The 25,273-nt window shown below is 37.2% G+C and overlaps 1 protein-coding gene across 5 annotated transcripts in view; it reads left to right on the top strand.

Moving 5' to 3' along the window:
• Window positions 1–25,273, top strand: part of STIL (STIL centriolar assembly protein) — a 73,992-nt gene that overhangs the window by 28,318 nt on the left and 20,401 nt on the right. For 3 of the 5 annotated variants that reach the window (XM_082687916.1, XM_082687917.1, XM_082687918.1), the window contains exons 11-14: window positions 1,903–2,017; window positions 3,131–4,066; window positions 10,762–10,927; window positions 14,223–14,451. In XM_082687916.1, the coding sequence (XP_082544042.1) occupies window positions 1,903–2,017; window positions 3,131–4,066; window positions 10,762–10,927; window positions 14,223–14,451 (1,446 nt within the window). The remainder of the gene's footprint in view (window positions 1–1,902; window positions 2,018–3,130; window positions 4,067–10,761; window positions 10,928–14,222; window positions 14,452–25,273) is intronic. The other 2 variants (XM_082687919.1, XM_082687920.1) reach the window with 1 other exon arrangement.

Here is a 25,273-nt window from a genome sequence, read left to right as displayed (position 1 = left end):
TTATTTTATTTTTTTAAAGATTTTATTTATTTAACAGAGTGAGAGAGATCACAAGTAGGCAGAGCAACAGGCAGAAAGAGAAGGGGAAGCAGGCTCCCTGCTGAGCAGAGAGCCCGGATGTGGGGCTTAATCTCAGGACCCTAAGATCATGTTCTGGGCCAAAGGCAGAGACTTAACTCACCAAGCCACCCAGGCGCCCCCACTTTTAGATTTTTAGTAAAATGTTTGTCTCACCTAAAGAACTGATGTTATAATTATACAACATAAGGTTTTTTTCTTTTTGCCTTGGCTGCTATAAAAGCTCATAAATGCATCTTACTGCTCGATGTCAGAAATTTTATGTGTGTTTTTATATATGTTTGTGTTATCATAAGTAAGCATATAGCAAATTTTAATTCCTGGGGCTCCTGGGTGGCTCAGTTGGTTCAGCGTTTGCCTTCAGCTCAGGTCATGATCCCAGGGTCCTGGGATAGAGCCCTGCATCAGGCTCCCTGCTCAGTGGAGAGTCTGCTTCTCCCTCTGCTTTTGTTCTCTCCCTCTCAAATAACTAAATAAAATCTTTAAAAAATATATTAATTCCTGCCACAAACGGGTTAAAAAAAACGTAACTTTTTTTCTTTTTAAAAGTAATTGAACTTGATTTATAATTTGACTGCCCAGTTGTTATAGAAACCAAATTTCAGTCAGTTCAAGATCTGCTTATCTTCTTTTCTGTGAGGTTATATACAATTTGGAAAACTTAATGCTGTGCCAGTTGTGATGATGTGGGAGGGCATGATTATGATCCAGCCATGCTGCCATCTGCTCAGGTGTTTTCATTTGCATCTGGTCTTTGGCAGTAGATTTGTGTGGGCCTCTGCTATGACCTCCTTACTCTAGTCATGTCACTGGCTGTCTGTCACGTCCATGCTACAGTACAGGGGGTATAATAATATTCTCCATGTCACTCTTGGGTGCTGGGGGAGAACTCTGTGGGGCCGAGTGCAGACCCTGATGCTTAAACACACCGTGCAGACATCCTGATTATTTCTTTGCAGCCCCTTGACTCAGAAGGACCTCTGTGTTTGCTTCTCAGACCCATCAGGGTCTAGGACAAAGGTCTCTCAGACCTTCCAAATCCACCTGGGGGTTTCTTTTGTGCTCGCTGCCAGGGTGACAGGATGTGGGACCCTTTCTTAGGGATTCTGTTAATGTCTACACTCTTTTAGCTTCCTTCTGGCTCTTCTTTTCTCTTCCCTGAACTCATCCTCCTGAGACTTTATCTAGGATGCAAAAAAACCCAGTGCATATCATCTTCCAAATTTTAATCTTAAACTCTCAGCTTTTGAAACTCTGTACCAGAACTCAAAATTGGTCTCTGTTCTATTAGAGCAGGCTGCTGTGACACAATGATGACAATTGATTCAGTAGGAAGAAGCACCTCAGTTAATGTCTCAGTTTCCCATCACAGATATAAGTGTTAAGGAAAATGGAGTAGTTCCTTATCGAGTTCTCTTTTTAACAGTGTTTAATGAGTGTTGAATGCAGTGAGTGTACAGCTTTATCACCAGTTTATAATTTTTTTATGGCAAGCACTGTGCCTTATTTATGACTGTGTTCCTCAAAGTGGTTAATCAGAAGATGCTCAGTAACTGTTGATATTTTGTGACTTTAAGAATAACTAGGTTAAACTTCCCATGATCAGGCAAAGGGAGGTATTTTATTAAGCATGAATCTGACTGGACCAGCTTTTCTAGGCAGCTAACACTGGCCTGAAAAACAAAATAATCTGTGATTTTCAGATACCAAATTAAATGATCCAGATACTACTGGGACTTATTAAAGGGTTTTTTTCAGTTTCAAAAAGAAAGAACAAATAAACAGATTACTGAAGACTTTTCCTTACTCTCCTGTATCCTTTAGGTCCTCCCAAAAGTTATCTCCAGGAAAAATGCCAATAAATGATCGTGATTCTGGTGTTGAAGATGAAGATTTTTCTCCAAGACCAATTCCTAGTCCTCACCCTGTGAGTCAGAAGGTATCACTGATCTTATAAAGAACCCACCTATGTGTTTAGAAACCTAAAATCTCTTCATGTTAAAGCATTCAGTAGTATTACTGAAACTTATTCAAGTTTTATTCAAAGATATATCTAGGTATATATCTAATGGCTATATCTGTATATACAGATACAGATGTTTTTCATGTAACTATTATATGTTATATATATGATGATACATATGTATATATGTGTACATATTATATTATATCGCTTCCAGAGAAAACTGAGGCACAGATTAGTTAAGTTGCCTGCCCAGTTTGTACTAGTAAGAGAAGAGTAGAATTCAGGAGGTTTGAAATTCAGTAAACCTAGTAATTCAGAAGGTTTGGTTTCAGAACTTGGTGCCTTTAACCCATATAGACTCAACATTCTTAACCTTCTCTAGAACTTGACGTTGTTATTACCAAATCTGAGAAAACACGGTACTTGCTTTTGGAGATTGCTAAATCTCTAATCTGTTATATAATTTTTTGATTATACAGGTAACCAGTGGGATATTGTGGAGTTGTTGTGCCTTAATTGGACCAATTACTTACTAGAAAAAAAAGGAATAGGAAAGATTTTTAAAAATTAATATCAAATTATAACCAAATTCACAACAGCAAATATTTAGTTTATTTTTTCCTGCTCTCTTCCAACTTTTAGTTGGTATTGGCAGTGAATAATTTCACTTAATAGAAAAATATTCTGAAATACTTATCAGAAGATCTTTTGTTACTGAAGAGGCAGAAACATTATTTGCTATAAGATCTATTGAAACATTTTGCCAATGACACGTTTTTTGCAGAGAGAGGGTAAAAAAGTATTATAAAACAGTTTCCTATATTGTGATTTAAGCAACATAAATCAGTATTCCAATAAAGGGAGTTCCATTGTTAAGTAATGTTTGTGAAGGCAAAGACCTTGTTTATTTTACTACAGTTGTATTCCTAGTGCTAGCACATAGAAGATGCCCAGAAAATATGTGTCAACTGTCTAAAGAATAAACACTTTTAAATAAGTAATTGGATATAGTTTGGAAACTATTAGTCTAAAGAAAATGGAACATCCAAAAATACTTTTCCTCTTTCATTTCTTTCCCATTTATAGGTTTCTAAGATCCAGCCATCAGTTCCTGAACTTTCCCTTGTTTTGGATGGCAATTTCATAGAATCAAATCCTTTGCCTAAGCCATTGGAAATGGTAAATAATGAAAATCCTTCTTTGTTGATTAACCACTCTGAACACTTGGAGCCATTGCAACCCCAGGTTTACGATGACAAAAGCAGCCTGGAAGCTGAAGCTGGAGAGCTTTCCTTGAAAGGGTCACCAAATCAATTAACCCAGAGCACTGTTCCTTTGAGACACAGCAAAGTAAGACAGCCATCTACCTGTAAGAATGGGAACACCCATATCAAGAACAGTATTAAAGCATCTTCTCTTAATAGACCACCTTCTGATTCAAATGTACACAAAGAAGAATATCCTGTAAGATCCTCCACATTAAATTCCAAGCAGTCTTCTCTTGCCTCAGGGTCTCACCCACACAATTTGGTTTTTTCATCCCATAATTCAGGAAGACCAATGGAACTTCACATACCTACTCTACCACCGTCTTACTGTCCTATGAATGTTTGCAGTTGTTGTCAACATCATGCCCACGTGCAGTATAGTCCAATAAATTCTTGGCAAGGAGTGAATACAGTAGGGTCTGTTCAAGACCTCCAGTCTGAAGCCATTCACAAGCATTCATTAGTTCACCTAGGTGGATGTCCAGCTCTGTACCCTAATGCATTCTGTTCTTCAAGTAGTCCTGTAGCCTTGAGACCTCAGGGAAACATGGGTGGTTGCTCTCCCCACAACAATGTAGAACCATCGCCTGTGGCAAGACAGCCTTCATATGTGGACTCCTGTAACCCACCGCCTTGTGCAGTATGCATGCACACACCCAGGACTGGCTCAGATAATGGAATGATGGGACTGTCTCCAGATGCATATAGGTTCCTCACAGAACAAGACAGACAGCTAAGACTGCTTCAGGCACAGGTTTGTGAGCTTTCTTAGTTCTTTTAAATTGATGGTATTAATATGGTTGCTTACAAATAACTGGCAGTTCTTCAATAACTACATTTTATGGAATAAAATTGTAGAATATCAAAACTAGAAAAAACCTTGGAAAATGAATTCTGGTTTCTTTTGTTTTACTGATAAGTAAAAAGAGGATTAGAGAGAGAAAATAATTTACCCAATGACACATTGCCAGTTAGGAGTAGAACTGGGACTAGAAAGTAAACCTTCCTTCTCTGCCTTGTGCATATCCTAATCTACAACATAACTACATTTTTCTTCCATTTGTTGCCTCTAACAGAAAAGACTGTATAGTTTAGTAAACCTTGGTATATAACTAGATATAAAACATGCAGAATAGATTCTGATGCAGCTCTTATTTGTCAAAACCATGTAGTATATTTAGTACTTTTAGCCAGTGTGCCTTTAGAGAATATTTCTAGAACCTCTTCTGTGTATCTGTACTAGATATGTTTCACTCATTTTATTATGAAATGCTTCCTTTCTTTAGGCCTTTATGGCAGTTTTTAGTATTTTAGTTATATCCTTACACCATTCAGTCTTGTACCTTTTTTTTTTCCTTTTCTTATTGGTACCCTTCTTCCACATACCTACCACAAATCCCCTACCTATGGCATGAATGAAAACAACCTGAAATGCATTCTTCAATATTTTGCCCATGATCCTATAACTATGCAAATATATGTGAAATGGACATTATATACATGTACAATTAAAAAAAAAACACTTTGTTTTATAAAACTGGAGTCATAGTGTTTGCATTTTGCAAAAACACAAAAAGACAATTTAAAACTTCTGCTTAGGAGCACCTGGGTAGCTCAGTCAGTTAAGCTGTGTTTGCCTTTAGCTTGGGTATGATCCCAGGGTCCTGAGTTCAAGCCCTATGGCTGCTCCCTATTTAGCAGAGGATCTGCTTCTCCCTTTCCCTCTGCCCTTGCTTGCACACTCATGTTCTCTGTCTCTGTCCCTCTCCCAAATAAATAAAAAATCTTAAAAAAAAAAAAAAACAACCCAAAACTTTAAAAAACCCCTTCTGCTTTAAAATGCTATAGATAGGACACCTGAGAAGAATATAGTTTCGCTGTTTTTTAGACCTAGTAAATTCTTTGAAGTTGTAAAATACAAGTTTGATTTTTACAAATCCTTACAAATATTAGACACTCGTTTTAATGTAGCTAAATATTTCACATTGAAAAGAAATAGTTCTAAAAAAAAGAAAAGAAATAGTTCTTATATATTTCTTGTTTTGTTTTTTAAAAAAGGCAGGCTAAAAAGATCTTTTAAACAGAAATCTTAGTTACTTGGGATTAAAATAGACTAGTGAGCACATTATCTGAATCATATTTGGAGAATACCAAAAAATGATGTAGAAAATGCTTTTATGATAAATACACACACTTTTATTTTGCTCATGTGAATTTTTTTGGGAAGATTTTATTTATTTATTTATTTGGCAGAGAGAGAGAGAACACAAGAAGGGGAGCAGCAGAGAGGGAGAGGCAGGCTTTCCGCTGAGCTGAGAGGCAGATGCAGGGCTTGACTCCAGGACCTTGGGATCATGACCCGAGCAGAAGGCAGGCGCCTAATCAACTGAGCTACCCAGGCGCCCCAACTCGTGTGAATTTTTTTAGACTTTGTTTTAGGTACCATTTTATTTACATGTAAAAACTATCTTAACACATTTTCTGTATAAGAATATATAGAACTATCTTATTCTGTATAGGATTTTGTTAAAGTAATGTACAACAAATTTTCTAATTAGTCTCCTGTTCCACAGTTTGAAGTTTCTGCTATTGCAAACAGTGCAGCAGTCAGTATCCCTGTGCTTGGCATTGCCCTGCATGTGTGCACATATCTCTGTAGCATAGATCCCTAGAAGTAAAAGTATGAAGTTGAAGGGAACACACATTTTAAGTGTTCAAAGATAGCCAGACTTGTTCCAGTTCTAATGGAGACTTGTTTCAAGTCTCATTTTGGTATAGTAGTGAAGGGATGGCACCAGCCTCCTTGGGTTCTGGTCCAGTTTCAGTGTAAAATAAAGTAATGCAATCTTGGGCAAATTACTTCACCTCTCAAACTTCGGTTTTCTCATTCACAAAATAAGAATGTACCTAAGTGTATGGAGTTCTAAGGACTGAATGAGTTACTAGAGAGAATTGGCTTAGAATAGTGCCTGGCATATAGTTAGTGCTCAGTACCTGTTAACTATTACTGTTATCATTATTAGTTCAGTTAATGACATCACTTCTCATCCTGTTGCTCAGGCAAAAATCCTGGGTATCAGAAACCCAGGTTTTACTTTCTAGGTGTATCTTGAACTTAACTGTTTCTTAACCATCTTTCCTGCCACCTCCCTAATTGAAACCATCTTCTTTTCTTATCCAACCATGCTACTTCCAGTACTGTCCCCAATTTTCCTTGGAAACAATAGAAACATGACAGCCATCTTTTTTTTTTTTTTTTGAGTTTAAAGGTTTTATTTATTTATTTCATAGATTGAGATCACAAGTAGGCAGAGAGGCTGGCAGAGAGAGAGAGGAGGAAGCAGGCTCCCTGCTGAGCAGAGAGCCCGATGTGGGGTCCATCCCAGAACCGTTGGAATCATGACCCAAGCCGAAGGCAGAGGCTTTAACCCTCTGAGCCACCCAGGCGCCCGACACCCATCTTCTTAAAGCTCAAGTCAGATCATAGGGCTTTGCTCTCAGTGGTTTTCATTTGCAGTTAGAAAATCCAGATTCCTTACTCTGACCCTTGAAACCTTGTCATTTGGCTCTGTGTGCCTCCTCTTCTAGCTCATCTCTTGCTACCATCTTCTGTATTCACTACACTTGAGTTGCAGGATGTGCTTTTTGTTCTTCAAAAACATGAACTTGTTTGTTTCTACTTTAGATTCTTGAGCTTGCCCCTCTGCCTATACCTTCTAATGGCTCACTCCTTCTTAAGGGTCAGGCCTTAATTATGAGTTTTTGGGTTTTGTCTCTAGGGAGCTGTAGGGAGGGAGCTTACAAGATTCATCACTGTATTTTTTTAAAAAGCACCTTGAGTAGTACTTTACTTATAATAGTTACTTAATACATACTTTGTAACTTGAATGAGAATGGCCACCCAAAAACATTGTGCCAGTTTAATACTCCAAAGTTGTTTTTCCACATCTCCAGTATTGTGCATATAAAACTAGTAAAATTAGTATCAGTCTTACAAAAAGACACTGTTTTAATTTGCATTGTATTATCATAATCCAGATTGATCATTTTATTATTTATTGGCCGTTTATATTTTCTTCGTGTAAAGTCCATCATTTATCCATTTTAGGTCCTTTTCTAATTAATTTGTAAGAGCTCATTGTAAATTAGGAGATGGTTTTTATCATATATATGTGGTAAGCGTTCTTATAGTTTGTCTTAAATGTTTTTTGTTTTAACCATTTGTTTTGTGCAGAATATTCCAATTTAAATATAATTAGGTTTATTGGTGATTTTCTTTCTGCATGTTAATTATGTTTAGAAAAGCCTTCTTCAAGATGATAAAAAAAATCTATTCTTAGGGCACCTACGTGGCTCAGTGGGTTAAGCCTCTGCCTTTAGTTCAGGTCATGATCTTAGGGTCCTGGGATCAAGCCCCACATTTGACTCTCTGCTCAGCAGGGAGCCTGCTCCCCATCCCCCTACCCCTGCCTGCCTACTTGTGATCTCTCTCTCTCTCTCTTTCAAATAAATAAATAAAATCTTTAAAAAAAAATCTATTCTTCATCTTCCCTCCCCCTTCAGGGTTATTTTGTTATAAATGAGATAAGAGGTTTTTCCATTTTAATCCTCAGATAACTGGCCTCATACATTTATTGAAATATATCTTTTTAATGATTTGGAAATACTTTTTTTATGGTATAATGGAAGTATCATGTGTTTGTATCTACTTCTATACTATATTCTCCATTGATTTGCTTGTCTGTTCTAACACCAGTACCATTCGATTAATCACTATAGCTTTATTGAGTGCTTCCTGTGTGATCGCTAAACCTCACTCTTCTCATCTGTAAATTAGGAGCAGTGATTGGTATTATATGTAGATTGGATGGTTTAATGAGTTTATGTGTATGTGTGTGTGTCTATATGTATATGTATATATAAAGTGGTTAGTGTAGGTCCTGGCTATAGTAAACATACAAAAAGTTACAATTCTTTTGTCTCTCTCTCTTTTTTTTTTTTTTTTAAGAGATTTTATTTATTTATTTGACAGAGATCACAAGCAGGCAGAGAGGCAAGTGGGGGCAGGGTGGGGGGTGCGGCGTGGTGAAGCAGGCTCCCTGCTGAGCAGAGAGCCCGATGTGGGTCTTGATCCCCGGACCCTGAGATCATGACCCTAGCCAAAGGCAGAGGCCCAACCCACTGATCCACCCAGGCACCTCAATTTTGTCTCTTAATCCTTACAACTACTTTAATTTTAAGTGATACTGAGGCTCATTGTGGTTAAATAGCTCATCCTAAAAGGTAGTAGAGTGGGATTTAAACTTATATCCTCATGATACCAGAGTCCACACTGTAAACCACTATAAATACATATGCCATTTTGTATTATTAGTGCAAGTTTTATTTCTACTGATCTTAATAATTTATTGATAATTTATATTTTCCTGTATTAGTAAAGGTAATTTGCTCAAATTAATGAGACAAATTGAACACAATGGTATAATTTTTTTTTAAGATTTTATTTGTCAGAGAGAGAGAGTGTGTGTGCGCTTACAAGTAGGGGGAGTGGCAGGCAGAAGGAGAAGCAGACTCCCTGCTGTGCATTGAGCCGGATGAGAGACTTGATCCCAGGACACTAAGATATGATCTTAGCCAAAGGCTAAGCCACCCACCTGAGCCACCCAAGCATCCCCACAATTGTATAATTTATAGGGAAATAGAAAATCACAGTTTAAAAAGGGAGGCTCTTCTATTCCTAAGTATATACCCAAGAGAAATGAAAAAATATGCTCACATAAAAACTTGTACATAAATGTTCATAGCAACATTATCTATGATAGCCAAAAGTGAAAACAGTCCAATGTCCATCAGCTCATGAATGGGTAGATACAATGTGACATATCTGTACAATGGGTTATTATTCAACCATAAAGTGCTGATAGGTACAACAAGGATGAACTTTGAAAATGTTATGCTGAGTGAAAGAAGCAAGATACAAGGCCACATACTGTGTGGTTTCATTTATGTAAAGTGTCCAGAATAGGCAAATCTGTAGAGACAGAAAGCAGATTAGTGGTTGCCAGAGGCTGGGTGTGGGCAATGGAAAGTGACCACTAGTGGGTATAGGTTTTTTCAGGGGATTAATGAAAATGTTCTAGAATTAGATGGCTGTGGTCGTTGCAAACTTTGTGGTGAATTTGCTAAAAACCACTGACTTGTATACTATAAAGGGATGAATTTAATGGTTTGTGAGTTATATTTCTGTTTTAAAAGCACGGGAAACTTGGTGTTTGAACCTCAGCTTTGCTACTGGTTAGTAGCAAATAATGTTGATTTCTCAACTTTTCTTATCTGTAAAGTGTGTTTAATAGTAGTACACTTCTGGGGTGCCTGAGTGGCTCAGTGGGTTAAGCCTCTGCCTTCGGCTTGGGTCATGATCTCAGGGTCCTGGGATCAAGTCCCGCATCGGGCTCTCTGCTCGGCGGGGAATCTGCTTCCCTCTCTCTCTGCCTGCCTCTCTGCTTACTTGTGATCTCTGTCTGTCAAATACATAAATAAAATCTAAAAAAAAAAAAAAAACTATTAAAAAATAGTAGTACATTCCTAATGGGTTGGATTATAATAATCATACATAGAAGCTCTCACCATAGTGTCTTATAAAACAGGACGCACTCAGTAATTGTTTGCTACTGTTATTAATAATTCCAGTTTTAGCATGGCCAAACATGGACTATTCTGATTACCTTTTATAAGAAGAACCTTGTGCAGAAATGTTCACTATCTGGTAAGGAGTTAGATTATAGCTCTTACCTTGATTTTGATTTGTAAGTGGAAGAGGAATGAAATACTGATTTGAAGTGTTAACATTCAGGCTTTTTTACACAAGTGTCAATTTATAAATGCCAGTTTAAATGCCTTTATGTTTTTACTTTTAAACTTACACTTAGCTATGGGACACCTGGCTGGCTCAGTCAGTAGAACACGCAACTCTTGATCTCAGGGTTCTAAAAGCCCCACATAAGGCATAGACTTTACTTTTTTTTCCCTTAAAGATTATTTACTTGACAGAGAGAGACACAACAAGAGAGGGAACACAAGCATGGGGAGTGGGAAAGGGAGAAGCAGGCTTCCAGCTGAGAAGGGATCCCTGTACGGGGCTCGATTCCAGGACCCTGGGATCATGACCTGAGCGAAGGCAGATGCTTAACGACTGAGTCACCCAGGTGCCCCTAGAGTTTACTTTAAAAAAAATAAAATAAAATTTGCACTTAGCCTACTTAAGTGCTTCTTAATAATGAAAGATAGTGATTTCTGCATTGAATAAGTTTTATGGTATGATCTAACTGAATTGTGAGAGAATAGAGTTAAAAGTATGATTGGGGCACTTTGTAATTCATTTTTAAACTCTACCGCCAATTTGGTTGATTACTTCACTGCCAGTTTAAAATGTGTTTTTAACTGATACAGATTCAGCGTTTGTTGGAAGCACAGTCTCTACAGCCCTGTTCCCCTAAGACAACCTCTGCTGAAGACATGGTGCAAGCTGCAAGACAGATGGAGCTGGTTTCCATGGAAGCACAGTCTTCCCCTGGCTTGCACATGAGAAAAAGTGTAAGCATTGCTGTGAGCACAGGTAATTTCCTTCTCTTTTAATTTGTAAGGAATTAAAAAAAATTCTTTTCATATCACTTTTAAATTTTTTGCTTTGAAATTGGTGCATGGTACAAACAGAACCAAAACCAAGGTGGAGAGAGTATCACTTATTTAAGTCTTTGTGTAATTTTACTCTTTATGATAAAGAACTATATCAGAAAACAAATGGGAGACCACATGACATGATACTTTGTTTTTGCTTCTTTTCTAGACTGGACCCAGTTCTTTTTTTTTAAAGAGTTTATTTATTTATTTGACAGACACAGTGAGAGAGGGAACACAAGCAGGGGTAGTGGGAGAGGGAGAAGCAGGTTCCTGCTGAGCAGGGAGCCCGACTCAGGGCTCAATCCCAAAACCCTGGTATTGTAACCCGAGCCAGAGGCAGATGCTTAATGACTGAGCCACCCAAGTGTCCCTGGACACAGTTCTTATAAGAATAGTCATCTGTGGTTTGAGGGATCAGGGAAGGTTTGTTTTATCTATTGCAGTGGTATTGATTCTGGGCCTTGAAGGATGTGTAGGGTTTTAGGAGGTAGAATGGAGAGATGGCAGGATAGGATGGGTAGGGAAAACAGTAGGGGCACAGGGAGAAAACACAGAGCTCTGAATTGTCTAGTAACAAAGGAGAGCCTTTATTACATCTTTCAAAAAGGAATGTCTGCTTTATTCGGTAAGCAACATTAAAGGCCTTTAAAAAATCAATTAATAATGTAATGGCCTATATTTGTTCACATGTTTGATCACCACCAGACCATGAGATCTTCAGGAATGTCCCCAAGATCTAGCAAGATGCCTAGTACATAGGGTGATGGTGGTAAGAATGAAGAAAAAGAGTTGTGTAGGGTGTTGGTAAGATTTGGTTAACTAGTTGGATGTGGCAGTTGGAATAGGTAGGATTCTGAAGTTACTTGTTTAGATCCTGGAACAGAAAAAAGGACATTAGTGAAAAAAATCAGTGAAATCCAAATAAAGTCTGGAGATTTAGTTAATTGTAATGCACCAATATTAGTTTCTTGATTTTGAAAAATGTGCCATGGTAATGTAAGATATTAATGTCAGATGAAACTGGTTAGGAGTATATAGGAACTCTTTCTTATCTTCTCTATAAATCTAGAATTATTCTAACATTAAAAGTTTATTAAAAATAAAAATAAAAGTTATCCAGGATTTTCAGCTTAGAGGACCTAGGGAAGGAAAGTTAGAGAAAAAGCAAAAGAGAGAGGATGAGTTCCGTCTAAATATCTATTGCATTTGAGCTTCTTTGGGAAATGAAGATGGTGAAACCCAAACATTTGAGGAGTGGAGATGGGATGATGACCTAAGACTTGTAGAAGTAACAGATGAAGATTTGAACCTAGAGAATAAATATTTGAGAGGGAGAAAAGGAAAGAAGGCAGATTTCTATGTTCTATCTCTGAACCCATTTGTTAACTGCCCATGAAGAGGGGAACAAGGAAGGAGAGAAGGAAGAACCCCTTGTACATTTATAAGTCAGATATTACTGAGTATTAGTCAAGATTCTTTGGCTGCAAGTAATGTAAACCACTTTGAAATAATTTAAGTAAGGAAGGGGAATTTACTGGAAGGATATGAAGTTGTTTCATGAGAACCAAGGCCAAGAGTGGGGCTGACTTCAGGAAAAAACTAGAACTAAAGACTAGAATACCATTAGGGCTATCCAACTATATGGCTGTTTTACTCAGTTTTTCTACTCAGTTTTTGTAGCTCACCCAAAGCTCCAAAGTGTATGTGTCACACAGTTTTAGCCATGTAAACAAACCAAGTTACTCTCCTTCCGTCTTGTTTCAAATTGCAGAGAACCTGAAGGGTCTTGTTTGGATTAGGGTTTAATCCCTGGTTCAGTGGTGATGGGGTTGAGAAGCATGTAAAGGGACATATCTGCTGGAGTCTCACCTTTGTTAATTGCGGGGGTGACAGTCTCCAGGGGAAGTTTGTGTATGTTGTAGAGGGGTGGCAGACAAGGAGCTGTGGGTATTATGAGCTAACCAAACATACCAAAAAAGTGCAGTTTCCTCCTATAAACTGTGCTTTTATTATATTATAGTTGCTTCTCATCTGTATCTGTTCCTAGACTACAAGCTTTTAGGATGTTGAACATTGCCTTATTCCACAATTGTATGTCATTAGCTAACATGATGCCTTAATCATAATGTGTGCTGAATAAAAAATAATTGAATAAAGTCATTTACATGTTTAAGCTGATATTCTGAAATTATTTTGAAACCTCATAGATTCATATTCAGTTATTCAACTTGGATGACCTGGGGTAGTTATTACTTATATGCAGAAAAAAGCATTATTAATAACTGTTAGAACTAAATGGCTTTTAAAACACGTTTATTCTACAATGTTACTTAATTTCCTGAGGGTATGTATTGGTAAATATTCCAGAAGAGTAGCAGCACTTACATAACTTTGTCATAATTGTCCTTTCTTTTTCTTTCTTTCTTTTTTTTTTTTTAAGATTTTAAAAATTTATTTGAGAGAGAGAGCACATGTGCATGTGAGTTTTGGGGGTGTGGTGGAGGGAGAGGGAGAGAGAGTCTCAAGCAGGCTTTTCACTGAGTACTGTCAGTCATGGGACTCCATCTCATGACCTGAGCCAAAACCAAGAGTTGGATGCTTAATTGACTGTGCCAACCAGAGCACCCAACATTTGATTTTTAAATAATTGCTGATATTACATATGTCCGATATATCCCTGAATATTCTCATAAATATTGTATTTAAAGATAGAAATCAGAGAGCCTAGGGACTCATTATTTTTTATGTTTTCCCTTGTTTTTCAGAAGAGCAATTTTCTGTACACACATAAACCTAAATCGTATTCAGAACCTTTATATAAGAAACACATCATTTGAGAGCCACACCTCTTGAAGAGACAGAGCCCAGAATGTCCCCTATTCCATTTGTCCCAAGTTGTTTTTTGTTTTTTTTTTGTTGTTTATTCTTTTTCAAGTAGGCTCCGCGCCCAGTATAGAGCGCGATATCCTTGAGCTCCTGACCCTGATCTCATGATCTGAGCTGAAACCAAGAGTCAGACAGTTAGCCAGCTGAGCCACTGAGGCTCCACCTTGTACACCAGTCCTCTGGCTTTTCACCTTACCTCTTTATGGCATTTCTGAGAAGAGATAATCTGCAAACATTTCTAGGTAATTGTGTTAATATAGTTAGTCTTACTTAGAGGTTTGTCGGAGGATTATTTTTATAGTAGGATATTTGTTTCAGTATGTGCTTAATCATTTAACTTCCAGGTGCCAGCTTGTTTTGGAATGCAGCAGGCGATGATCGAGAGCCTGAATCTCAGCTGAGGCAAGATGATACCAAGATTTCCAGTGAGGACATGAATTTTTCTGTTGATATTAATAATGAAGTTACAAGTCCACCAGGTAGCGTGTCTTCATTGAAAGCAGTTGATATTCCCAGCTTTGAAGAAAGCAACATTGCTGTGGAAGAATTTAATCAACCACTTTCTGTATCCAAGTAAGGTGTCTTTGATTCCGCATTCATCCTCCTTTTTTTCTTTTTAGGTTCTAATATTCTTTTGGTGTTTTAACTCAGAAACTGTTTGTTTTGTAAATGGTATTTTCAGTAGTGTCTTTCCTGATATAGTTTTTACATAACTGACAATTGTGGTTCTCCTAGAACTGTTCCCAAATGTCAGTCATTGGTTTGTTACAGTCTAGCTGAATCAGAGCATCTGAAGAAAATTTTGGATATACATATGCTTACCTGACTGTAGAGATTCTGAAACTAGGCCCTAGATGGAGATGGGGCCCTGAATTTTGTAAATTTTTAAAGATTCTCCAAATTGCAATTATACATATATAAGAATTTATTTCTGAGATTTACTTCAAAGTAACCCGGTGAGAAAAAAAATAGCTGGTGGGAGATGAAATGACTAGAGGTGTAATTGGAGTAAGACTGATTATAAGTAGGTAATTTTTATTTTAAAGATTTCCTCATTTATTTTAGAGCAAGAATGCGTGTGAGGAGGGTGGGGTCGGGGGAGGCTTGGGGCAGAGAGAGAGAGAGAAAGAGAGAGAAAGAGAACCCCAAGGTGATTCCATGCTAAGTGCAGAGTCCTACATGGGGCTTGATTCCAGGACGCTGAGATCATGACCTGAGCCAAAGTCAAGAATCGGCTGCTCAACTGACTGAGCTACCCAGGTACCCAATTTAAAAATTAGGTAATTTTTAAAACTGTGTATAATGGTTTGTTACACTGTTTTTGCCTGTGTTTGAAATTTTTCCTGAAGATTATTTATTTATTTATATTTTTTTATTTTTTAAGGTTTTTTTTTTTTTTAAGATTTTATTTATTTATTTGACAGACAGAGATCACAAGTAGGCAGAGAGGCAGAGAAAGAGGAGGAAGCAGGCTCCCTGCTGAGCAGAGAGCCTGATGCGGGGCTTGATCCCAGGACCCCGGGATCATGACCTGAGCCGAAGGCAGAGGCTTTAACCCACTGAGCCACCCAGGTGCCCCAAGGTTTTTTTTTATTAAACAAGGATTTCAAAGTAATTTAGATCTTCAAGAAATAAGGAAAGAAATTCAAATATCTTTGAGCTTCTAATAAAAGCTGCCACAGAATTAGGCCCTAGAGATTGAGTAGTAGGTTAGAAAAAGCTGCTAACTTCATGAAATTTCCATGACTTGTTCCCATGACAAATAATAACCATATAAATAACAAATAATTTAATTTTATGTAATGACAGCTGCTCTGAAGAAAATAAACCAGGGTGATCAAATGGAGTCTAACCAGTTGGTAGCATGGGAGTGAAGGATATATTAAGTAGAGGATGGTAAAGGAAGACTTCCCTGAGCTGGTAACATTTGAGCAGTGACTAGAATGATGAGAAGGAGGCAGTTCTGAGAAAATCTGAAGAGTGTTCCTGGTAGAAGAAATGGCATGTATAGACCCTAAGTTGTGCAGAAGTGTGACAGTTCAGGAAACAATTAGGAAAGCCATTGTGGCTAGAAACAGTGACAGAGAGGGAGGCGGGGGTTGGGGGAGTGCGGGTTGGAGAGAGAGAAAGTGCTCAAGAGAGCATGCTTATAGGAGATGGGGTCAGGGATATAGGCAGAAGCCAAATTATGTGGGAGCTTTGTAGGATGTAGAAAGGAGCTTTGAATTTATTCTATGCTCATTAAATCTAGGGAGAATTTTAGAAAAAAGAGTGATGTAATCTGATTTTTCATTTTTTAAATAGCTGTTCTGTGGCAAATGAACGGAAGGAGTTTAGAGTGGAAGTAGGGAAACTGGTTAGTATAGGAAAAGCCAACCCAAGTGAGATGAAGGAGCTTGGACTTGTAGAAGTGCTAAAAGGAATCAGGTGCAGAATAAATAGAATAAATTTGAAGGTAGAGGAATGATGTAGTGTAAAACACCATAGGTAACAGTTAAAAGACGTGAATTTGGTGGTGGGGTGGCATGGGCCAGACAACTGATTTTTTTTTTTTTTATAAAACTTGTGATAATATTTGACTCTTTTTTTTTTGCCTGATACTTTATAGGTGCATTTTATTTTTATTTATTTTTTTAATGTAAAGTTTAGGTAGTTAACATTCAATGCAATATTGATTTCTGGAGAAGAATTCAGTGATTCATCGCTTATATACAACACCCAGTGCTCATCACAGCAAGTGTCCTCCTTAATACGCATCACCCATCTAGCCCATCCCCCACCTACACACCTCCATCAGCCCTCACTTTGTTCTCTGTTGTTAAGAGTCTCTCAGGGCTCATTTCCCTCTCTCCTTTTTTCTTTTCATCCTTCCCATATATTCATCTGCTTTCTTTCTTCCTTCCTTCCTTTCTTTCTTTCTTTTTTTAAGATTTTATTTATTTGACAGAGACACAGCAAGAGAGGGAACAGAAGCAAGAGTAAGTGGAGAGGGAGAAGCAGGCTTCCTGCTGAGCAGGGAGCGCAATGCGGGGCTCGATCCTAGGACCCTGGGATCATAACCCAAGCTGAAGGCAGCCGCCTAAAGACTGAGCCACGCAGGTGCCCCTCATCTGTTTTCTTTCTTAAATCCCACATATGAGTAAGATCATATAGTATTTGTCTTTCTCTGGCTGAATTATTTCACGTACCATAATACACTCTAGATCCATCTATGTCACTGCAAATGGCAAGATTTCATTCTTTTTGATGGCTGAATAATGTGTGTGTGTGTACCACATTTTTATCCATTCATCAGTCAATCTCTATAGTTTGGCTGTTGTTGATAATGCTGCCGTAAACATTGGGGTGCATATACCCCTTCAAATCTGTATTTTTTTATCCTTTGGGTGAATACCTGGTAATGCTATTTCTTGATCATAGGGTAGTTCTATTTTTTTTTTAAAGATTTTATTTGTTTATTTGACAGACAGAGATCACAAGTAGGCAGAGGGTCAGGCAGAGTGAGAGCGGGAAGCAGGTTCCACAGGACTCTGAGATTATGACCTGAGCCAAAGGCAGAGGCTTAACCCACTGAGCCACCCAGGCGCTTCAGGGTAGTTCTGTTTTTAACATTTTGAAGAGCCTTCATACTGTTCTCCAGAGGGGTGGCACCAGTTTGCATTCCCACCAACAGTGCAAGAGGGTTCCCCTTTCTCCACATCCTTGCCAACACCTATTATTTCTTGTGTTATTAATTTTAGCCATTCTGACAGGTGTGAGGTGGTATCCTGGTTTTGATTTGTCTTTCCCCATGATAGGTATTATTATCGAGCATCCTTTCATGTGTTTTAGCTATCTGGATGTCTTTTTTGGAAAAGTGTCTGTTCATATCTTCTGTCCATTTCTTAACTTGGTTATTTTGTTTTTTGGGTGTTGAGTTTGATAAATTCTTTGTATATTTTGGATGCTAACCTTTATCTGATATGTCATCTGCAAATATCTTCTCCCATTCCATAGGCTGCCTTTTAGTTTCGTTGATTGTTTCCTTTGCTGTGCAGAAGCTATTTATCTTGATGAACTCTGAATGGTTCATTTTTGCTTTTATTTCCTTGCCTGTGGTGATGTGTCTAGGAAGAAGTTGCTATGGCCGAGGTCAAAAAAGTTTTTGCCTGTGTTCTCCTCTAGGATTTTGATCGCTTCCTGTCTTAGATTTAGGTCTTTCATTCATCTTGAATTTCTTTTTGTGTCTGGTGTAAGAAAGTGGTCCAATTTCATTCTTCTGCATGTTGCCATCCTGTTTTCCCAATACCATTTGTTGAAGAGACTGTCTTTTCCATCTATGATAGTCTTTCCTGCTTTCTCAAAGATTAGTTTACTATATAGTTGTGGGTCTATTTCTGGGCTCTCTATTCTGTTCCATTGATATATGTGTCTGTTTTTGTGCCAGTACTATGCTGTCTTGATGACTGCTGCTAGCTTGAAATCCAAAATCACGATGCCTCCAGTTTTGTTTTTCTTTTTCAGAATTTCTTTGGCTATTCAGGATCTGTTGTAGTTCCATACAGATTTTAGGGTTATTTGGTCTAGCTCTGTGAGAATTACTGGTGGTATATTGACAGGGATCGCATTAAATGTGTAGATTACTCTGAGTAGTATGGACATTTTAACAATGTTTGTTCTCCCAATCCATGAGCATGAACTACTTTTCTATTTCTTTGTGCCTCTAATATTTGTCATTTTTAATTATTCTGTTTACCATAGTGATTAAAACAATAAACATGTTCCTTCAGAAAACTAGAAACATTTATCCCCTTTGCTCAGTATAGTATATGTTTTAATCATATAATTCTCATAGTATGTACCACAATGTATTAAAAAAGTTATGTAAATATGTCTCCCCCATTAAATTGGATTCCTATAGGACAGGGATCTTATTCGTTTCTGTATCTTTAGAATGCGACCCAGGGTAGGGTCCCATGTTACCTATTTCATATGAGTTCAATGCAAGGAAGAGCAATTTAAGGTGAGCCCCAGGATAAGTCCATATTTTATTTGGAATAATTTTAGAAACTGAGAAAGAGTGCCTGGCTGGCTCGGTCAGAAGAACATGTTACTGTTGATCTTGGAGTTGTGAATTTGAGCCCCACACTGAGTGTAGAGATTACTTAAATAAATTTTTAAAAATTTAAAAAATAGTAGAGAACAAAGAGGAACTAACTATGGTTATTCTTATTTATCCTTCTTGACTTCTGTAAACTGTAGACTTCTTTCTAGAATTATGGGGGTTTCCCCCTGAAATAGTTTCTAAGTGAGAACTTAAACATCTCCAGTCCATTGTGGTTTTTAATTGAGAAACCTGAGTTAATTGGTAGAATGTAGTTGATTGCTTTTTCGGGGCACCTAGCTCTATTGATCCCAACACATAACTAGTTGTAAATCTGATCTTCAGCATAATGTACTGATTTGGACTAAATACCGTCTTCATTGTTGTCTACAGTGTTTTTAGGGCTTCTATAGGATTCTTCCCAAATATGTGATTTTTAAAAATTAATATATAATGTATTATTTGCCCAGGGATACAGGTCTGTGAATTATTAGGTTACACATTTCACAGCACTCACCATAGCACATACACTCCCCAATGTCTGGCAAGCTAGGCACCCGCGCATCTGACAATGTGATCTGACTCATGCTGTGCCTCCCACTGCTGAGTGTTTATACATGGCACCTAGCCACCTGGGTTCCCTGTCTCCCTTGGATAGTCTTCCTGAATCTTCTTTCTGATGTTAAAGCAGTCTGTGAGGAATAAATTCATTTGCCTCAAAGCATAATTGGTAACTGAAAACTTTTTCCCAGTGAAGAGCAGTGGTATGTGGTATTTATAGAGACTTGAATTTGAAAAAAATCCCATTTTTCTTTGGAAGTCATACTTTGGACCTACCTACTAATACTTGTCATATTAGAATCATCTTTTAAAATTTTATTTTAGGGTGCCTGGCCAGCTCATTTAGTATAGCATGTGACTCTTGATCTTTTGTAAGTTGTAAGTTCAAGCCCCACATTGGATGTAGAGATTACTTAAGAATAAGATCTTTAGGGTACCTGGGTGGCTCAGTAGGTTAAGCCTCTGCCTTCAGCTCAGGTCATGATCTCAGGATCCTGAGATCGAGCCCTGCATCCCCCTCATTCTCTGCCTGCTGCTCTGCCTACTTGTGATCTCTCTGTCAAATAAATAAATAAAATCTTTAAAAAATAAAAAAAAATTTTTAAATCTTTTAAAAGGATATAAATAAAATGAGATTTTGTTTTAACCTTGAATGTTTTGAGGTTAAAATCTTTAATGTTTTGGTTCTTTTATTTTTCTTTTGTTTTGCTTACTAGGTTAAGCACCAAAACAGATATTTTAAAATTCTTGAAAATGTAGTATAGCTGAAGGGTTATGATTAAAATGATGAGTTCTGGTGCCAGATTGCCTGGATTTGAATCACAGCACTGTGACCATAGGCAGGTTTCATAATTTATGGATGACTTGGTTTTCTCATGTATAAATGGAGACAATAAAAGCACCTATCTCAGGATTATTGTAAGGGTTAAATAAGTTAAAATATGTAAAGCACTTAGTACATAATTACTTTCACCTTTTAGCTAAAGATGATGGAGTAAGGCAAACTCAGTAACTGACCCACACTCCTTAAAAACAAAGTGCTTTGCAAATGTTTCGTTGATAAAAATCCTGCTCAGTACAAGTAATTTCCCAAAAAGCCATAAAATCTCTATTAAAACCCAGATTTCTTCTTCTCCATTTGAGAGTTTTGGTGTTTTCATTAAAGTGAAATTAGTTAACATGGTTGAAGATAAAGGTTCAGTTTGATGTTTGGAGAACAAGGGGAAAGAGATGGGGAACAAGGGGAAAGCAACAAGAGATGAAGAGAACTAACAATAATTATGATTCACCCAGAACTGACAGTAATTATGATTCACCTACTACGTGTGTCTGGTACTATGCTAGGCATTTTGTATCTTCTTTAATTCTATCACATTTTTTTCAACCCAGGGAAGTGGATATCATTTTTCCCTTTTCGTGGCTGAGGAAATTAAGGCCCAAAGAGATTACAAAATTTGGCCAAAACATGATGAGCACACAGATAACTGTATTATAAATGAGAATATATGTGATATAAGAGAAAATACTTGGGATGCCTGGGTGGTTCAGTTACAGGTCTGCTTCAGCTCAGGTCATGATCTCAGGGTCCTGGGATCAGGTCTTGCATCGGGCTCACTTTCAGTGGGGAGCCTGCTTCTCCCTCTTACTCTGCTTTTCCCCCTGCTTGTGCTCTGTCTCCCTGTCAAATAAATAAATAAAATCTTAAAAAAGAAGTTTTAATCTTGGTTATACCTGAAACTGATTAACATTGTAGGTCAACTATACTAAATATATATATATATATTTAAGATTTGATTCTTGGTATTTAATTAAGTATACCAAATTTGGATACTAGAGGAAATTATACAATATAATTTCACTGAAGTTCTTTCGAGTTTAGGATAAATTCACTGGGGTCCTGGTTTAAGTGCAGTTTCATTTTAAGGAAGGGATGAACTGGGTGTCTTAGAGAGCTCCTTTCTGATTTTAAGAACAGTATGTCTTTATGTCTGAGATATTAAATGGTGATTATAATAATCTCTATCTATTTATAAATTTATTGTTTGTTAAAATATTTGTGCGTTATATTTTTGTTGTTTTTCCTTCTTCAGGATCTCAGACCTTTTTTTTTTTTTTTTTAAAGATTTTATGTATTTATTAGAGAGAGCACAGATGGGGCAGAGGGAGAAGCAGGCTCCCCCCCACCCCAGCCTGGAATCTGATGTGGGGCTCAGTCCCAGGATCCTGGGATCACAGCCTGAGCTGAAGGCAGATGCTTAACCAACTGAGCTATCTAGGCACTCCAATCTCAAACTTCTTAATCACATTTTATTTGAGAAAAAGAAACTAAATGTAGAATTACATCTTGCTTTAAGCATTTTTATTTTGAAATTTTAGGTTTACAGAGAAGTTAGGAAAATAGTAGAGCTCACCCAGGTTTCCCTAATGTTAACACCTTATATAATCATAGTAAAATGATCTAACCCAGGAAATGAACATTGTTACATTAGTATACTAAACTGCAAATTCTGGTTGTACCAGTTTCTCCAATAATGTACTCTTTTGTTCCAGGAACCAATATAGGATTTCACGTTGGTTTATTAGTTTTGTCTTATTAGTCCAAATCCATGACAGAGCCTCATTATTTTCTTGTCTTTCATGACTTTTACACTTTTGATGAGTCAGTTATTTTGTAGAATATCTCTTAATTTTGGTTTGTCTGCTACTTTCTCATGATTAAATTGAAGTTTTGCGTTTTGGCAAGATTACCACAAAGTGGTGTTACTGCCCTGCCCTAACAGTGGGTTACATGATGTCACATTATTAACTTTGAACACTCAGTTAACGTGACATCTGCTTGTTTCTGTCACTATAAAGTTAAAAATTTTCCCTTTGTAGCTGAATAAATACCTTGAGGCAGATACTTGAGACTCTATAAATATTCTTTTTGAACTTTCTCCCTTTGACTTAAGCATCCGTCTATAGATATACCTGTCACGGTTATTACCATAGTTTGACTACTGATGATTTTGTATTTTCCTTATTCCTTCCACATTTGTAAGTCATATTTTTTCTGTAAGGGAAAGCTGTTTTCCTTCTCTGCTTATGTATTCATTTATTTATGTCTGTGCAGACTCCAGACATTTCTTTTATTCTATGAATTATAGTTCAAACTATTATTTATTTTATTTGCTTAAATTGTTTCAGTTTTTTGTCTTTGGGAGCTCTTTTAGATTGGCTTCTGTTTCTTTTAGAAAAGCCCTCATCCTTTTTCAAGCACGTTCTTGGTTTTTGGCACCACAATATGTTCCAGGCTCATCTTGTATTTTCCAATCCTGGAATCAACTGCAGAAACCCGGAGCAATGGTATCAGAGAATGTATTTGGAAACCAAGATCTGAGCCGTAGGTGTAGCATTGCTACTTCGCATCTGTGCTCCTAGGTCCTCTTAGGATACGCGCGCACACACCCTTATTTATGTCTACACTTCTCTGTCTATATTTCAAAATCCTTGACCTCATACCAATCCTGTGGTTCCAATCCAACACCTCCCTTTTTCTTATTTATACCTTCTTTCCCCAACAGGGAGAAACCTGGCTTTCATGTACACTATAGTTAATTATTTGTTCTAGTGTACACATCGAGTAATTTCAGAATTGCTTAGAATTCTAAAATGGATTTACCTAGAGTATGTGCGTTTGTTTACAGTTCTTTTTATCTTTAGCCTTACAGAATCCAATGAAAATACCTTTTTCCATGGTTATTTAGGTAGGTTATTTTCTTTCATGTTGCCTTGTGTGGTTATATTATTTGTTTGTAATACATTAGGTTGATTTGTTACTATTTGTATTCCACTTGAGGGTTGCTTCAAATTCTGGTTGACTTTATTTGTTCTTTAGGTATCTGAAACATGACTGTGGCTTTAACATGTCTCTATTTTCTTGACATTTCTTTCTTATATGAAGTGTAGAAAGGTAGCATGCTATAGGTATTTTTTTTAACATTTCTCTTTTCCCTTAACAATATGTACTGGAAATACTCCAGATCAGTGCTAGAGATCTTTCCTTATATAGCTATATAGTATTCCACTATGTGGATGTGCCATAGTTTAGCAAATGCTCTCCTACTTATGAGTATTTAGACTGTTCCCAGGGGACACCTGGGTGGCTCAGTTGGTTAAGCATCTGCCTTCAGCTCAGGTCATGATCCCAGGATCCTGAGATTGAGTTTCTCCTTCCCCCTTTTCCTCTCCCGTTTGCTTGTGCATGTTCTCTCTGTGTCTCTTGATAAATAAAATCTTAAAAAATGGGCTTTCTTTTTAGTATTTGTGAACTACAAGCATTGCTATAGTGATTACCTGGTGGCATGTGTATTTTTGAATTGTTTTTTTTTTTAAGATTTTATTTATTTATTTGAGAGAGAGAGAAAAAGTGAGAGAGAGCATGAGATGGGAGAAGGTCAGAGGGAGAAGCAGACTCCCCATAGAGCTGGGAGCCCGATGTGGGACTCGATCCCGGTACTTCAGGATCATGACCTGAGCTGAAGGCAGTCGCTCAACCAACTGAGCCACCCAGGCGCCCTTGAATTGTTTTAGAAGTGGGATTTTTACATCCAAAGTTAAGTGTATATGTAATTTTGTTAATTATTACCAAGTTTCCCTACAGAAGATTGCAGTTTTTGTTCTCAGCAGCAGTGAATGAAATTACCTGTTTTCCCACAGCTGTGCCAACAAAATATGAGGCCATATTTAAAAATTTTTTTACCAGTTTAATAGGTGATAAATGGTATTGGTAGTGTTTTAATTTTCATTTTAAAAATTATGCATAAGTTGGATTATTTCTTCATGTTGCGAGTTATTTCCCTATTTTTATGAATTGTCAGTTTATGTCTCTCACCATTTTTCTACCAGTTTTAGGTCCTTTGCCCTCCAATTTTTAAGTGTTCTTCTATATTAGAGATGTTAGGTGTTTGTAGTGTATGTTCTAGTTTGTCAGTTGTCTTTTGACTTTGATGTTTTTTGCCACATAAAAATTTTTTACTTTATGTGGTCAGAGTTATTGATTTTTTTCCCTTATAATTATATCTTAACTGGTATTTTACAAATACTTATTTCAGCTAATATTTACTGACCTTATAATATACCAATGAATACTGGATACTTCATATGAAGTTAAAATTAAGCAGTATGGGGGACACGTGGGTGGTTCAAGTTGTCTAAGCGTCCAACTCCTGATTTCAGCTCAGATCTTGATCTCAGGGTTGTGAGATAGAGTGCCACATCAGGTTCCACACTGGGCGTGGAGCCTGCATAAGATCCTCTCCCTGCCCCTGGCCTCCTCTCTAAAAAAAATACTAAGCAATATGGAAAAATTGGAAATAAACTGAGTTTTAAAAAAGAGATGTACAGTTAGAAAAATTATACTTGTAAAATGAAATACTATGTAATAGTTAAAACTTGTTTTAAGAATATTTAGTGAAATGAAAAGATACTTATGATAGAATATTGGTTTTAAAAAGCAGCCTCCAAAACTACCTTTGGTATGGTATAGCTTTTCAGAGAAAATAACTACCTATTAAAAAAAAAGGGTATAGATGAAAATATTCTAAAATGTTAATAGTGGTTTTCTCTAGGTATTAAACTATGTACGAGGGGTTCCTGGGTGGCTCAGTCGGGTAAGCGTCTGCTTTCAGCTCAGGTCATGATCTCAGGGTCCTGGGATTGAGCGCCATATTGGGCTCCCTGCTTAGTGGGAAGTCTGCTTCTTTCTCTCGC

The sequence above is a fragment of the Mustela nivalis genome (genome assembly GCF_964662115.1).
Source record: "Mustela nivalis genome assembly, chromosome: 10".
In the NCBI taxonomy this organism is placed as follows: Eukaryota; Metazoa; Chordata; class Mammalia; order Carnivora; family Mustelidae; genus Mustela; species Mustela nivalis.
The sequence above is the reverse complement of the archived record's forward strand: the minus strand, read 5'-3'. Positions and strand labels throughout refer to the sequence as shown.